At 37.0% G+C, this 16,668-nt stretch overlaps 3 protein-coding genes across 3 annotated transcripts; 2 read left to right on the top strand and 1 right to left on the bottom strand.

The window, feature by feature from the left end:
- Nucleotides 1-1,568: 1,568 nt before the first annotated feature.
- LOC112736946 (arginine decarboxylase) lies at nt 1,569-4,627 on the top strand. The gene has a single exon (XM_025786637.3). It carries the CDS (start codon nt 2,142-2,144, stop codon nt 4,305-4,307), a length of 2,166 nt encoding a protein of 721 aa, XP_025642422.1. The 5' UTR covers nt 1,569-2,141; the 3' UTR covers nt 4,308-4,627.
- A 4,492-nt stretch (nt 4,628-9,119) lies between these two features.
- LOC112736947 (polyol transporter 5) lies at nt 9,120-11,776 on the top strand. The gene is made up of 3 exons (XM_025786638.3): nt 9,120-9,495; nt 9,581-9,927; nt 10,455-11,776. Exons 1-3 carry the CDS (start codon nt 9,363-9,365, stop codon nt 11,565-11,567), a joined length of 1,593 nt encoding a protein of 530 aa, XP_025642423.1. The 5' UTR covers nt 9,120-9,362; the 3' UTR covers nt 11,568-11,776.
- Nucleotides 11,777-12,333: 557 nt separating this feature from the next.
- LOC112736943 (epimerase family protein SDR39U1 homolog, chloroplastic) lies at nt 12,334-16,392 on the bottom strand. Its single transcript, XM_025786634.3, has 12 exons — nt 15,964-16,392; nt 15,220-15,295; nt 14,857-14,916; nt 14,453-14,571; nt 14,292-14,336; nt 14,064-14,142; nt 13,844-13,905; nt 13,482-13,584; nt 13,324-13,384; nt 13,153-13,223; nt 12,776-12,915; nt 12,334-12,688 (listed from the first exon to the last, which is right to left on the bottom strand). The coding sequence occupies exons 1-12, from the start codon at nt 16,123-16,125 to the stop codon at nt 12,587-12,589; spliced, it is 1,080 nt and encodes a 359-aa protein (XP_025642419.1). The 5' UTR covers nt 16,126-16,392; the 3' UTR covers nt 12,334-12,586.
- Nucleotides 16,393-16,668: the final 276 nt, after the last annotated feature.

The following is a 16,668-nucleotide window of genomic DNA, read 5'->3' as shown; positions in this document are numbered from 1 at the left end:
AGTAAGGAATAAAGCTAATTACACTCAACTAATTTGAGTTGGTTGAGTGGTTAACTCAGTTATTATCAAATATTTAAATCTTATTCTGTGCATGTAACAATTTATTAGCCAGTAATAATGGCTATTTATGACAAATTAATTTTTGATTTGTTGGGTTGAAAGATATCGTAGACAACTAACAAAGAAAAAGTTAATTTAAAAGTTCGAATTTTGTTTTATATATCTAATAACTCATTAGTTAATGACAAATTTTTAAATAAAAAATATTAAAAAAAAAGACAAAAATAAGAAATTAAAAACAGAAAAAGAAAAGGGACAAAAAAAAAAGTGAGGGATTATATGTTTCTAAATATAAACCTTATTCATGGAAAGTGAAATCTAAATATTTAATTTTCAAATGATGAATTTGGTAAATTATAATTATATAAGAAAGGAGAGAAAATCAATAAATCATTAATAACTGTTACGAAAAATGATGTAGTTAAATAACGAGAGAGTGAAAGAAACGATAAAATTTTTGCTAAAGTAAAATCTTAACATGAATATGGAATATCATAAGGATATTGTTTTAGAAAGTAAAAACAACATATTTATTTATGAAATTAAATTGAGATAATACTCAATTTGATCCCTAAACTTATACGCAAGTTTCAATTTAGTCCAAGAACTTTTAATTGACTCTATTTAATTCCTAAACGTTATGAACATAACTCATGTTAGTCCTTGAAACAATTTTCAACGTACAAACGTTAATGGAACACTGTCGTAACAGCCGGATGCCACACTAAACTTTGCAAAATGATGTCGTTTTGGTTTTGGCACTCAAATAACCCAAAAACAACATCCTAACTGGTGTTTATTAAAATTTTACCTAACAAAATAAGTAATACAATGCCGTTTTTGAGCTATTTAAATGTCAAAATCAAAACTGCATTATTTTACAAGTTTTAACGTGACATGTGATAGTCTACAATAACGCTCTATTAACGTTTTTATACTAAAAATGGTCTCAGAGACTAATATGAGACACATTTATAAATTTCGGAGACTAAATAGAAGCAATTGAAACTTTAGAAATTAAATTGGGACTCACATGTAAGTTCAAGGACCAAATTGAGTATTATCTCAGTTAAATTTAATACATATTTTAACAATGTGATTTTTATGTTAAAACTTACAAATATTTATCTATCATTGGATCACTAAATTTGGTTAACATATAATAAAAGAAATTATACTTAGTTGAAAGGCGAAACAATACAGTTCTGGAGCCGCAAACACTAAGCAAGCGAGCAACTGACACATGATGACGTGTCAAAATCATACCCGTCCATCGCAATCCCCAAGACGCTACAGGAAACTTCCGAGTTCCTTCCTCAAATTCTCGTGGTATTTTGCAGTCTTTACCTAACCCGCACAAAATATCGTATGATGGGCGTAGCGCCGTAGCCACGCGGCAATTCGGCGCTGATTGATCTTTTTTTTTGAATTTGTTTGTTTATTATTTTTGGTTTGTAAGTTTGGAGGCCCAGTAAAAAGAGGCGGGCCCACAGAGTCCAACTAAGCCCTTTGTTATTACACTTTTGTTCCATCCCACCTCCGCTATATAAAGCCACATCTCGTAGCATGCAAATCTCGCTCACTTCCACAACAAACACGTCTTCTCTTGAGAACAAACCCATCCTCTTACACCTTCTTTCAATCACTTCCCCATCTTTTGATTTTCCGATATTTGCTCCCATTTTCCCTCTCGAGTCTTGACTCAGTTCTCTTTCTCTCTCTCCAAATCAGTTGCATTTAGCCCTCTCTTCCTTTCCTTCCCCTCCCTCGCCGTTCCCATTCCCATTCTCAGAGCCACCGTCTTACAATCTCTCTTCTGAAGGGTCGGTGTGGGGATTTCGGTGTGCCGGAGAGAGGAGAGAGAGGGTTACTCCATTTTCAATAGCTCCCTTATTGTCTTCTTTTGAGGGGGTAGCCGGGGCTACGGCCTCGGCGGGTTTTAAAGCCCCCACCTTTTCCATCCTCACAAAAAATTCGATTACCTAACTTTGATAAGTCATAACCCTATTTTAATTTTCTCTTTCTTTTTTCTTCCTAATCAATTTCTTCATTTTTCCTTGAATTCTAATTAGCGGAAAGAGATGCCGGCCTTGGCTTGCTGCGTGGACGCTGCACATGCTCCTCCCGGCTACGCTCTCGCCGGGGACATATCTCTTCCTCCGCCGGTCACATTCACCGGCGCACTTCCGCTGGCGACAACAACCGACGACGCTGACACCAACACCTCCCATTGGACGCCGTCCATGTCATCCACCCTGTACAGGATCGACGGCTGGGGCGCTCCCTACTTCGCCGTCAACACCGCCGGAAACATCTCCGTCATGCCGCACGGCCTCGGAACCCTTCCCCACCAGGAGATCGATCTGTTGAAAATCGTGAAGAAAGTCTCCGATCCCAAACACTCCGGCGGCCTCGGCCTCCAGCTGCCGCTCATCGTCCGCTTCCCTGACGTACTCAAGAACCGCCTCGAGTCTCTTCAATCGGCGTTCGAGTTTGCGATCCAGGAACAGGGGTACGATGGTCATTACCAAGGTGTATACCCCGTGAAGTGCAACCAGGACAGGTTCGTTGTGGAGGACATAGTTAAATTCGGTTCACCGTTCCGGTTCGGGCTCGAAGCCGGATCCAAACCGGAGCTTCTTTTAGCCATGTCATGCCTCTGCAAGGGGAATCAAGAAGCGCTTCTTGTTTGCAACGGTTTCAAGGACAGAGAGTATATCTCTCTTGCAATTGTTGCGAGGAAGCTTGCTCTCAACACTGTTATTGTTCTTGAGCAAGAGGAAGAGCTCGATTTGGTGGTTGAGATCAGCAAAAAGCTTTGCATTCGACCGGTTATTGGTCTTCGTGCCAAGCTTAGAACCAAGCATTCTGGTCATTTCGGTTCTACTTCTGGCGAGAAAGGGAAATTTGGACTCAACACTACTCAGGTTCTTCGTGTTGTGAAGAAGCTTGAGAATTTGGGCATGCTGGATTGCCTTCAGCTTCTGCATTTCCACATTGGTTCTCAGATTCCAACCACTGCGTTGCTTGCTGATGGTGTTGGAGAGGCTGCACAGATTTACTGTGAATTGGTTAGGCTTGGTGCCCAGATGCGTGTCATCGACATTGGTGGTGGTTTGGGAATTGATTATGATGGCACAAAGTCATGTGACTCTGATATCTCTGTTGGGTATGGTTTGGAAGAATATGCGGCCGCAGTGGTTAGCGCGGTTCAGTTTGTTTGTGACAGAAGGTCCGTGAAGCACCCTGTGATTTGCAGTGAGAGTGGAAGAGCCATTGTGTCTCATCACTCTGTTTTGATCTTTGAAGCCATTGGAGCTAGCTCTTATGGAGCTCCAACATTGTCCACAATTGGGCTTCAGTACTTGGTTGAGGGGCTTTCCGATGAAGCACGCGCCGATTACCATAGCCTCTCGGCGGCAACCATGATTGGTGACTATGAAAACTGTGTGCTTTACATGGAGCAGTTGAAACAACGCTGTGTTGAGCAGTTCAAGCAGGGTACTTTGGGAATGGAACAGCTTGCTTCTGTAGATGGCTTGTGTGAACTTGTGAGCAGTGCAATTGGGGCGAAGGATCCGGTGCGGACTTACCATGTGAACCTCTCTGTGTTCACCTCCATTCCTGATTTCTGGGGGATTGATCAGATGTTTCCAATTGTACCGGTTCACAGGCTCGATGAGAAGCCGACGGCGAAGGGGATTCTATCGGATTTGACTTGTGACAGTGATGGGAAGATTGACAGGTTCATTGGGGGAGAATCAAGTTTGCCCCTTCATGAATTGGAAGGCAATGATGGTGGCTACTATCTGGGAATGTTCTTGGGTGGGGCTTATGAGGAGGCGCTTGGAGGTCTCCATAACCTCTTTGGTGGCCCGAGCGTTGTTCGGGTGATGCAGAGGGACGGCCCACATGGCTTTGCGGTGACGCGCGCGGTCCCTGGGCCTTCCTCTGGAGACGTCCTCCGAGTGATGCAGCACGAGCCCGAGCTCATGTTCGAGACACTCAAGCACAGGGCGCAAGAGTTTGCAGCAGATGAGAATGGCCATGATGATGATGAAGATGTTGATGAGAAGAGTATGATGAATGCTGCGGCTCTTGCTGCTAGACTCGCTTTCTCATTTGATAACATGCCATATCTGGTTGCATCTTCATCTTGTGCCTTGAATGCAATGGAGAACAATGGCTTCTACTATTGTTCCAGTGATGAGTTCAGCGAAGTTGTGACTGATTCTACTTGTGCTTGAGTTTGGTGTTGGTCTTTAACATTACCATGTCCTTGTTGTTGGTTGTTGTCTATTAAGATTTTTATTTTTATTTTCTAAATAATCCTTTATCCTTTATATTGTTACTATTCTCGTTGTAGTTTGATTTAAGCTTTAGCAAAAAGGGTTTTAGAAACAGGGCAGGGTTATCTCTGCTCCTGTTATTTGCAATTTCGGCATCGTTAAGCTTCATGCAGATGGATGCCTTGCTTGCTTGTAGAGAGACTCGAGTTCTAGTGTAACGAAATTTTTATTGTTGCCTTGAATTTTATGATTCGAATAAAAATTCACCTTATTCACAATTGATCTTGAGTTGCAGCAGTCCAAGTGCATTACTCTGTTTTTGAAGTTTGAGATGTATAAATAAATATATTAAAATAAAAACCCTTAATTGTTAGGTCCAACAGAAAAGATATAATATCATATAACCCTGGAGATATATTTGTTTTATTAAGTAGATAAATATGAAGTTCAATGATTAAAATTATTCTTTTTCATAATTTAATTATCTTTTTCTCCCAGGGGACAAGGAGAGTGGGGAGAGCAGTGTTTGGATCCTTTTGGGATTGATTGATCGAATCCCACCATTTTCAATTCAACGAGGGAGCATGTGACTGTGGAGGCAGGGCACTGGCCTCGCTTTTCATATTATTATTATTATTATTGTTACGTGGTCCTGTGTATATGGCCATCTTTCTCTAGCCTCGTTGTTGGTTGTTACAACTTACTAGTCTCTAAGTCTGAAAGTTCTCAAGGGGGCTCCCCTTTATCGCTTCATATCAAATTAAATTAATCTAGCTAGATTCTGATAACGTTACGGTTTTGAGTGGCGTTTAGGTCTATGACTTTGCACAAAATAACAATAATATAATGAGAAAGGTATGAGGTCATATTCCTAGGAAAACGGACAATTTTGGGGGAGGTTGAATTCTCTTCAATGCGCGTAAAAGAGGTGTGGGTAGTGTGTTTGGTTTTGAGTTTTGACCACAATTTTGAGTCTTTGATTATATGCCTACTAGTGTTCGTTGCCCAATTGGAGACACCCAAGTGCTATCATAGGAATCTTGTGTTAATTTTTAATTGCGTTTTAGAGTATCACTTGAAAAAGACATTTATTTTTTCCTTCTTCAACCAAGGTACCGCCGTGGGGAATAAGGATAAAAAAGAAACACGTCCTGTTTTTGTAAACTACTACTTGCTCAAGAGTTGAGATGTGTCTGAATTTTTGCTTATTGGAGAAAATTCGAGGATAATATCAAAGGAATGCTACTTTAGTATAACATTTGATTGAAAGAGTGGAAATTCAAATTGTATGATTATACAACTTCCACCAACTCTTTACAATTATAGATTTGTAGTAGGTAGAGAGTGTGTAATGCTATTAGAATAAATAAGAATCTACTATGTTTATGCTTATATGGAAGTAGAATATCCAGAATAGGCTTATGGGTATAATACTATAACCTCTCCAATTCATATTCTAAATGTTGCCCCCTGTTGGGGCCTAATTAAGATTGTGAACATGATTTTCATAATGTTATACGACTTTGAATTTGATATTGCGTTTACTTGTGAAGGTTTGAAGGGAGAATATTCAAAGATTCGAAACGAACACCAATGAATAGTAAATTATTTAAGCTTTAGCATAGAATAGCAGATTGATAAGAATATCGATTGATGACCATGAATGAATGAGTTCCCTAGCATCCTAAGCTTTTTGGAGGTGAACAAGAACTTTACTTAAAGCAGCGAGAATCATCAATAAAAGCCAAAATATTATGCTGTTCATGTCAATTTCTGCAAGTTCGAGATATTAGGCGGTTAATGGTAAGGTGGTAATACACTTTAATTTCTTTTCTCTATCATCTATCATATACATTAAAGTCTAGAGCGGCGCCTCTCGGATATTCTGCGCAAATCTTCATGTAATGATTCTATCTTCATAATAATCGTGTCTTCAATTCATGACATTAATGTAGCATCTTCGTTTCGCTTTCGGCATATCATATATGAATTATGTATATTGGGCTTTTAGTTTTACATTTCACTTTGTTTAAAGATATAATATAACGTTGATATATTCATAGACTCGTCATCAAATAAAAATTTCATGTCACTAAAGTCCAATGCAAAATTAATACGGAACCACTCCAACTCCATTATCAAGTTGTGGCATTAGTGGGGGTAACTCCAAAAAAAGAATAATTCGAGTAGGACGTGCCACATTTTCAGACTATTCAGATTCAGTTGATTAAGCATGATGTGATATTTACTCTATCAATGCAAATAAATTATATATGCCTTTCTGCTAAATTCCATATCTAGTCCGAATATTGTTAATATGTAAGCTTCGTATTTTTCGGGATAATTTGGATAGAGCCTAAATCTTCATTACAACGAAGCATTTATTGATGAATGTGCAACTAGGACAAGTTGTCGAAGCATAAGGGGGCTCACAAGATTGTGAGGTCCTTATTGCTACAGTAGTACAAGATTTATTACCGCATCTCTAGAAAAATAATTGACCAAAAAAAGAAAAATGAACCATGGATCCCCAAGACGGAAAATTACGTCCATCCCCTTATCTTTTATTTTTTAATTATTTTATTATTATTTTGGTACGAATTTAATTTTCATATATTATTGATATAAAATAATTTTATACGTATAGTCAATAATATATTGCTATATATCTACTTTTTAAATCCACTATTTGAATAGTAATCTAAATGTATAAATAGATGAGTATAAAAACAAAACTCATTGTTTTGAAGATAATATCTGCATTTACATGGTTCCGGATTAAGTGGACAAGATGGTATGGAAATCATGTACTTTGGTCAGGACTCAGGAGCATTGGTGCAGTTCCTCTGGCTTTTCTTGCTTTGGGTCAATTGCTTGTGTCTTCCATGTGCTGGCAAGTTTTGTAATTTTTTTTTTTTGGGTCAGCATGTATATTAGTAATGTTTTCGGAAATTTTTTATCCAATGTCTTGGTTTTTTGGGGTCAAGATCCAATGTCGTTTATCTCTTGTCTTTTATGTTGGGATCCAATCTCAATACAATATCTCATTTGTTATTGGGTAGCATTGCAAAGAAACGAATAAATGTTGGGTTCATAATTTGGAAGACGAGAGGCCCAAATTTAGTTACATTCGTTGACCCAAAGTATAATTACTAAGCTCAGCTGGAGAATGCCTGGCCCATGCACCTGTCCAAAACAAAGCTTCAACTGGGGAAGGCCTGCAGCTGAGGCTTTAAGGGCCTGTTTGGAAACTTCGAAAATAACTTTTTTTGAGTTTTTGACTCATGAAAAATAGTAATATTAATATCTGGTGTAATTTTTAAAATCAAATTCTAGTTTTCTAAAAAATTATTTATGAGCTTATAGAGAAGTAAAAAAAAATGACTTCTCTTATAATACTATTTTTTATCACATTTCTATAAAATAAGCATTTTTAGAATTAAAAACCCAAATACAAAATAACTTATTTATAAGTTACTTTTAATATAGTCATTTATTGTTTAAACTATTTTGTCAAAAAGAGCTTAATTAAGCTATTTACCCAAAGTAGGTCTAAATTAAGTGGCAAATTATGGGTCTCTTAATGTGTCTTTTGATATGCTGCATTCGAGTTTAAAACTCGAAGACGACCAAGTAGTGAATAAAAACTCTAAAATATTAGGTGTGTGAATGTATAATGTGAGTGAATTTGTAATATAATGCTTAAAACTGAGGGTTATTTAGTCCATCTGAAAAAAATAAAATTGATAAAGAACTCCAGTGAAAAAGAAAAACCAAAAACTAGGAAGGACTTATAATTGTTGCAGAAATGTTGAAATAGTTCTCTCAAGTGGTGACACGAATCAAACACTTTACTCAAAATGATTGCACGCTTCCGTCAAACCACATGCACTAAAGAAAAAAAATATCACAACACAATAATTAATAGAATCTAAAGTGAATTTTGCTGATATAAGGCTGTTAATATGAAACTTTTATCTAACATGTGATTTTCATTTTATTATTACAAGTAAATTATATTTGATATTTTTGTGTAATATTAAATGGAGTATAAACTCTGTCTGTATGTCATCAAATAATGAATAGTATTCAGGGATGAATACTATTATAATATAACTCTTTATAAAGATCCAATAATTTGCAGTTTAAGAGGACCTTTTATGAGGTTGGAGATAAAGGAGTAAGTTATGTTACTTTGTAATTGACTAATGAGTGATGGTTAATCAGTCAAGTCAAGTCTACCACTAGGGATTGGCTACATGTACCCTACCGTGGGTACTCAATCCGACTTCATTCGGTCGGGTAAGATTATCAACCCGATCTGCAGCGGGTAGGGTAGGATGCGGATAGGGTTCTCGTACGAGTCGGGTAGGGTATGAGTTGTGTCTCAACCCTAATCGACCAACTCGCCTTCTATACATGTATATATTATATACTTATATAAAAATATGTTTTAAGTAGATGTTGAACCAAATACCCCTCACTAAATACAAAAGATTTTTAGTCATTAAAAGAAGATCATTAATTAATAATTTAATATTTTTTTTACATAAAAGTCAGCTCTTTTAAGTTATCTAATAATGTTGCATCTTTTCTTGTAACCCGCGGGTAGCATTAGGGTTGAGATATTCTCAATCCGCAGGTAGGATAAGGTTGAATTTATATAAAAATCTCGACCCGCGGATAGAGTTAGGGTTGGCTCCAAACCCTACCCTACCTTATCCATTGCCACCCCTATCTACGACCAGTTAGTCAAGGTGAGTGACCTTTGGGGTGACGTGTGATCTGCCAGCTGTTATCATGGTATTCAATCATACAGAGGTGACTGACTAAAAAAATAAAAAAAGTTACAAACAAAAAACAAAGCAAGAGGTCACTGACTAAGAAATAGACTACTGCCCACTTATGAACCAAAAATGCAATCATCCCCTTCTTATTTATCTCTTTCTGTTCTGTCCATGTGAATGGAATGAATACATGTGAAAATCTATTAGTCTTTCACATTGAACTAAGATGGCTGAGGCCGAAGTAGCAGCAGCTCCAACTCACAATGAATTTGAGCCTCATCAAAAGAAGCCATCAAGGAACAAATATGCCTTAGCTTGTGCTATGCTTGCTTCCATGACTTCCATCCTCCTTGGTTACGGTCAGTAATAGTAGTAGAACTAGTAATCACCATCACCATTACAATAACCATTCATTTCTATAATGTTATGTTATGTTTGTTACAGATATTGGTGTGATGAGTGGAGCAGCTATGTACATAAAGCGAGATCTGAGAATTTCGGATGTGAAGATTGAAATCCTTGCCGGTATAATAAACTTGTACTCTCCAATAGGTTCATACATAGCTGGAAGAACCTCTGATTGGATTGGTCGCCGTTACACTATTATATTGGCCGCCGTAATTTTCTTCGTCGGAGCAATTCTGATGGGATTTTCACCAAACTATGCTTTCCTCATGTTCGGCCGGTTTGTCGCCGGCATAGGAATCGGTTTTGCTTTCCTCATTGCACCCGTTTACACCTCAGAAATCTCTCCTACTTCTTCCCGTGGTTTCCTCTCTTCCTTGCCTGAGGTCACATCTCATCTCTACTCTCTTTCAATTTGTCTTATCTTTTTATATTAGCGTGTGGCTCATATCATACTTGAACTTTTATTTTAGATCGCGTTTGATTTTTAGGGTTTTGTTTTCTGAATACAATGCAATTAAAATACCTAGTTATAGTTTGGCTCTAAAGTCTAAACCATAGTGTTAATTAACTGTTAACATCGTGCCGTATACGATTCTGGAATCCAATGAAGATATTCTGTGTGTGACCAAGAGTCCAAGAGTACTTTGACACGCATTTGAGATGTGATGTACAAACTTATATAATTCAAATTCAATCATAAACCACTAAATTGACTATCAATAACACATATTTATAGATAAATACGTAATAGTTAATTTAGTTACTATACATAAGAGTTAATTTAGTTACTAATTTTGAGCAAGTGCATAACATTTCATATTCAAATTATATTAGACAACTTTGCATGGGGATAATATTATGGTGCACTAAACTGATTCACATGTGATTTAAAATTTATACATACCTTCAGGTGTTTTTGAACGGAGGAATATTGCTGGGATACATCTCAAACTATGCATTTTCAAAGCTTTCACTTCGAATGGGTTGGCGGTTGATGCTAGGAGTAGGAGCGATTCCTTCAATGTTCCTAGCCGTGGCGGTTTTAGCCATGCCGGAATCACCAAGGTGGCTCGTTTCTCAAGGACGAATAGGCGAAGCCAGAAAGATCCTCAACAAAATCTCCGACTCCAAACAAGAGGCGCACCAAAGACTAGCAGACATCAAAGACACAGCAGGAATACCCCAGGAGTGCAACGACGACGTCGTTCCCATTACAAAGAAGAAGCAAGGCAAGGGTGTATGGAAGGAGCTTCTCCTTTATCCTACACCCGCGGTGCGCCACATCTTCATCGCTTCCTTAGGGATTCACTTCTTTGCGCAAGCTACCGGCATAGACGCCGTCGTTTTGTACAGCCCTAGAATCTTTGAGAAGGCTGGGATCAAATCTGATAATAAAAAGCTTCTCGCAACCGTAGCCGTTGGATTCGTCAAAACGATTTTCATCTTAGTGGCCACTTTTTTCCTGGATCGTGTTGGAAGACGCAAGTTGCTGTTAAGCAGCGTTAGCGGTTTGATAATCTCGCTTCTAACCCTTGCGGTGAGTCTCACCGTAGTGAATCGTTCGAAGACGACGCTGAACTGGGCCATTGGGCTTAGCATAGCCTCGGTTTTGTCCTATGTGGGCTCGTTCTCGATTGGGTCTGGGCCCATTACGTGGGTTTATAGTTCGGAGATATTTCCGTTGAGGCTGCGCGCTCAGGGTGTAGCTATTGGAGCTGTGGTGAATAGGGTCACCAGTGGAGTGATCTCAATGACCTTTTTGTCCCTCACGAAGGCAATTACCACTGGTGGGGCTTTCTTTCTCTTTGCTGGAATTGCAGCTGCTGCGTGGGTATTTCACTATACTCTGCTCCCTGAAACGCGCGGTAAAACTCTTGAAGAAATTGAAGGATCTTTCGGTAATTTCTGCAGAAAATCTAAGAATAGTGCTAACGGGGAGGGACTTAGCCGTAATAGCACTGGTAACGGCCAGATCCAATTGGGGACCAACGGCCAGAACCAGCCTTTGACAAGTGTGGATTAATTTACTTAGGAGTGTGATAAATAACATATCCGAATAATGAGAATTAAAATCACAAGATGAAGAAATTAGAATCATTTTAGGCTTTGTTTATAAAGGTGCAAGTGTGTAACTGAGCTGTAACAGTTGTTTATAAAGGTGTAAGTGTAATTGAGCTGCAACACTTTCTGATAGGGTAAAGTACTAAATTGGTCCCCTAGGTTTGGGCGTAATTCTGTTTTGGTCCTTAAGGTTTAAAGTGTTCTATTTGAATCCAAAACGTTTTCATTTAGCATCAATTTAGTCCTACAGTGAGGTCAAAATTAAATAATTAACAAAATGTCCTACATAACAACAGTTCAAGAACAAAATCGATAATCTGGAGAACAAGTACAAGCTCTAGAGGCACAAAATCAACTATTGATGCATCAATACATTTATTTATCATTTTCTTTAGTTTTATAGAAAATATTTTATTTATATTATAAAAAATAATAAATAAATGTATTGATGTATCAATGGTTGATTTTATGCCTCTGGAGCTTGTACTTGATCTCCAAATTATCGATTTTGTTCTTGAACTGTTGTTATGTAGGACATTTTGTTAATTATTTAATTTTGACCTCACTGTGGGACTAAATTGATGCTAAATGAAAACGTTTTGGATTCAAATAGAACACTTTAAACCTTAAGGACCAAAACAGAATTACGCCCAAACCTAGGGGACCAATTTAGTACTTTACCCCTTTCTGACATATGATTTGCCAGATGTTGAAATGGTCAATTGGGATTTAAGTTTACAACAGATCTATATAGTATATAGATAGATATATATACAAACTTCTTTGTTCTAAATTGTATCATAATGAAGTGGGATTGGAGATACAATTAGGAAGGAATATATATAATAATAATATGATATTGTAATGCCATGAAGCATCCATTGATCTCAGAAATCTCAGTCAACGGTGAATGCCGCTAAAAAGTTGTGGAGCATGAGGCCAAAGAATAAAGAATATGGCAGATGACATGGTAATATTGCTTCATGAAAGAATTGATTTAAGGGCATCTTTCACGTAAGAATATTTGAATGGGAAACCCAATTTCTTAGCCTGATTAGGAAGCACTCTCTGCCCTTCTAATACCTGCAAAGAGAGATTCAAAGATGCATTTCGGTGAATTTCACACTAAACAAATAGCACAGAGAGAGCGAAATTTAACCAACTACTCACCACAGAAGCACCTTCGCCAAGGACAGCCTTGAGTGCAAAGTCTGGTACCGGCAGCCACGACGGGCGACCCAAGGCATATCCTAGTTGGTCACACAATTCCGCGAATCGGACAGGATTTGGTGCAGTTCCATTGATTACTCCTAAATGATGTGAAGCATTCATAAACTATATTACTAAACGGAAAACATAACTGTTGATTTGATAGTGCACCAAAAACCAAAGATATATATGAACATGGTAATCAAATCACACAAGTCAGAATCAAGAATTGCACCATCCAAACTATCTATGCTAGCCAATGTTCTATATCCACTAATTTTTGGTTGTTCAGAATTTCAATAAATTTCACTTTGGAGATGTGAGAGTTAAGGGTTCACCTTCATAGGAGGGATTTATCAGTGCTTCATATATTAAATTAACAATGTCATCCAAATGAATCCAGGAAAACCTGTACAAAAAGAAAGAAAAATAACTTAACTATGGCGCCTTTCTAAAATTAAGATGCAGCCGGGAACCAATCAATAACAGCTAGAAGATGAGGGACATACCATTGTTTTCCAGAGCCTATAGGTCCACCAGCAAACATCTTGAAGAGAGGTATCATTTTAGCTGTAGAAGATTAAACACACAAAAAGATAATGAATTTTAGGAACTTCAGATAATATTTGATGTTGAATCATAAATTCAAGCAGTTACAGGCTAATACCTAGTGCTCCACCATCTTTACCAAGAACAACACCAATGCGAATTAGAGCTACTCTAACATCCCCGTTTACTTTTAAGGCTGTTGATTCCCATTCTCGACATACCTGAAAAGATAAGACAGCATCCGTCAATGTGACCTATAATGCAAGAGATGGTATATATCGCGAAATGCTCCATTAATTTGAATAACAACTGATGTGCTAATCAGTTAGTATTCAAGTTTAATAGTATTTCAGGTGAAAATGTAAATGACTGTATATCTTCATAAAACCTGCTGAGTAATACTCAGAATATTCTTGCGAGATTCTATAATTTTAATATCTTGCATTCTCTGCAATAGTATCAACAAACATCTGTTCTTACCTCGGCCAAGTAATCATTTCCTGATGGACTTTGTTCATCAAACACTTGTGTCTCACTGGTGCCTGAACAGTGAAAAGAAGTGAAAGACATTTTATATGTAAAATCATGCATACTTCTCTATCAATACAAGTGATTCTAAAGAGTGCACCAAAGCAGTTAACAACCAATAAGCAAGAAAATAATCGACCAGTAGAGAAGAAGATTTGGCATATGAACATACCATAGTAACCAACAGCTGTTGCACTAACGAAAACTTTAGGTCGAATATCCTCTGGCGCACTGTTTATCAATTCTACAACCTTTGCTATTAAATGGATAGGTCAGAGGAAGAATAAGCAATTGCTTGTAAGTAAAACTTGCTTAACTTGATGCACATATATTTGTCAAGAAAAATATACATATAAAAAGGTTCATATTCAATTTGTATCATCAGGAATCATATGCTTACTTTTGATGTTACTCTAATCCTGCTCTGCTTGATTTCTGTTTTTATCTGCAGAATTAAAATGAGTGTTGGGAAGATGTCTATTATCTCGTAATAACGAAAACTCTATGAATCTTTAAGTCAATACAATCCAATAATGACAGTGATAGGAACAAGGCAATAACCTCCGAAGACCATCTGGTACTTATGGGCATTCCAGCCAAGTTTACCACCCCTGTTGAGCCCTGAATGCTATTCTTCCATTCCGACTCCTCCGCAATCTTAATTCCTGGAAAGTCTTTCACTGGAAGGACAAGGCAAAGTTAACCAATGAATCCAAAGTGCATTATATGTCTACCTTTTTTATTTATTTAAAAGGAAGATAATTGTAGACTTTCAATAGTGAAGGGATCTGAATTAGGTATGAATTTAAACCAACAAAAAAAATAGTACTTATAAATTAAAGGAACTCTGCCACTATTAAGTGCAGTTGATGTGTAATTTTGATCAATGTTTGCACTGGTGAATTAACTGATTTCCAGATTGTGAGTACTAATCAAATTATTACAATGATTTATTACCTTCTTACCCGGGAAAATTGCTTCAGCTTTAGATCTAGAGCGTGTCAAGACATGAACACTATGCTTGTCTGCAAATTGTTTTGATAGCTGAAAGTTAGCTTGATTGAGATATAGGGAAGCAATATATAGACTGAAGCAACTATTTATCAGCAAACTCACCACTAGCATAAAAATTTATGCTTGTATACATGTGTATGCGTGTTTGTCCCTAGTAATCATTAAATTTAATCTCACATTAAGATAAAAACTATTTATCATTATCTTTTCGCGCTACCTAAATTTTTTGGATCCGTCATTACTGCCAGTAAATATATCAAAATCGATCACGAATGGGATGTAGGAAGTTAGAGGCAGAGATAGGGAATGATAACCTGCGTGAAGCCTTTGCACCAACCTTCTACCTATAAAACCTGTTGCCCCAGTTACAGATATGATCATCTGATTCCTCTGCATAAGCACATCATTGTGATAATGATCTTTAATTTAAGGAACCTAAACCAAAGATTGGAAATAATAATCTAAAGACTTGAAGGGAATACCTCTTCATTAAATGTAAACAACTTAGGGTGTCTTTAGTTTGTATTTTCATTTTCTGTTTTCATTTCCAAGTGTTTTCTCTCATAATTTATAAAGGAAAAAAAGAAACCGTGAAAACAATAAAATCTTCTTTTGTATTTGCTTCTTTTTCTTTGGCAAAATTTTGAAAACAGACACGCTTAAAATAATAACAGAAATGAAAATGCAATTCAATCACACCCTTGGTAATTGGTATCTTGACTAATCTAGTATTTGTAATTTGGTAGAGATTCATAAGCAGTTGTCTTTCACATAAGTTCATAGGTAAGAACAGTTAGATGATTTGACAGGTTTAATTAAATTATCATCTCATGATTCTCAACTAGTAATTTCACGTGAAGACAACTGCAATTTGAGTTTCCAATTTTACTCACATTTAATTTATAGAAAGATGGATTAATTAGCAGTGCCTTATGGCTATTAATGTGTGAATTACCAAACTAGTGTTCAATGTATATAGACTTCCCTAAACTTCAGAGATGATGCAAAATAAAAACTAACAGGAAAAATGGCATGTAGGAGCTAAGTTTAGAGCATACCTTGGAAGTTTGATGAGAGGTGCAGCAAATCCTGAACCTCCTAACCTGGCAGGTCTGGTAAAACAATGGAGAAGATTGAAAAGGTGGAGAATTACTTACGGAGTGGGGTAGGGGTAGGTGAAGAGAAGAAGAGACATTGTGAGACCAACTCAGAGTCTCCATTAAGATTAAGTTAGAACTTAGAACTTAGAAGAACGAGATGGTGCGTGCGTGTGTGCGCAAGTGAAATAGATTGTTTTAGTATGGTTCAGTTTCGTGTTCAATTTGGAGCCACATCAACTACCTTTTCCATATCCATCACTCGTTCACTCATTCACTCGGTTACTCACTCCTTCCACTTTGACTAGTAAGTAGTAATTCTAATTGGACGACCCCTTTGGTTTTTCACTCTATTTTCTTCACTTTACTTTTGTTTTTTATCATTAGAAAGAGAAGAAAAGTTCGTGCACACAGTTACACATACCACATCTAAGTAAATAATTCACAATAAAAATGACAAGATACCTTAAAACAGCTTCTTAATTATTTTTCTAATTTTTAAATAAATGAAAAAAATTTAATCTTTTATTTTTTTTTCCACATGTTAAAAATATACAAAGTACACAACATTTTTGTTTTTCTCTAATTGAAGTGAATATTTAAAAATGAATACTTGAGTAAGGTAAGAATCAAAGTTTGGAATATCACTTGGAAAAAATTGAGATC

Source organism: Arachis hypogaea, chromosome 13, assembly GCF_003086295.3.
Source record: "Arachis hypogaea cultivar Tifrunner chromosome 13, arahy.Tifrunner.gnm2.J5K5, whole genome shotgun sequence".
Classification (NCBI taxonomy): Eukaryota; Viridiplantae; Streptophyta; class Magnoliopsida; order Fabales; family Fabaceae; genus Arachis; species Arachis hypogaea.
Note: the sequence above shows the minus strand (reverse complement) of the source record. Positions and strands in the feature narration are given on the sequence as shown.

Coding starts and splice junctions, on each gene's coding strand:
- LOC112736946 (XM_025786637.3), top strand. CDS start 2,142: ATGCCGGCCTTGGCTTGCTGCGTGGACGCTGCACATGCTCCTCCCGGC.
- LOC112736947 (XM_025786638.3), top strand. CDS start 9,363: ATGGCTGAGGCCGAAGTAGCAGCAGCTCCAACTCACAATGAATTTGAG. Junction 9,496..9,580: donor TTCCATCCTCCTTGGTTACG/GTCAGTAATAGT, acceptor TGTTTGTTACAG/ATATTGGTGTGATGAGTGGA. Junction 9,928..10,454: donor TCCTCTCTTCCTTGCCTGAG/GTCACATCTCAT, acceptor ACATACCTTCAG/GTGTTTTTGAACGGAGGAAT.
- LOC112736943 (XM_025786634.3), bottom strand. CDS start 16,125: ATGGAGACTCTGAGTTGGTCTCACAATGTCTCTTCTTCTCTTCACCTA. Junction 12,916..13,152: donor GATAAATCCCTCCTATGAAG/GTGAACCCTTAA, acceptor CACATCATTTAG/GAGTAATCAATGGAACTGCA. Junction 12,689..12,775: donor TTGGCGAAGGTGCTTCTGTG/GTGAGTAGTTGG, acceptor CTCTCTTTGCAG/GTATTAGAAGGGCAGAGAGT.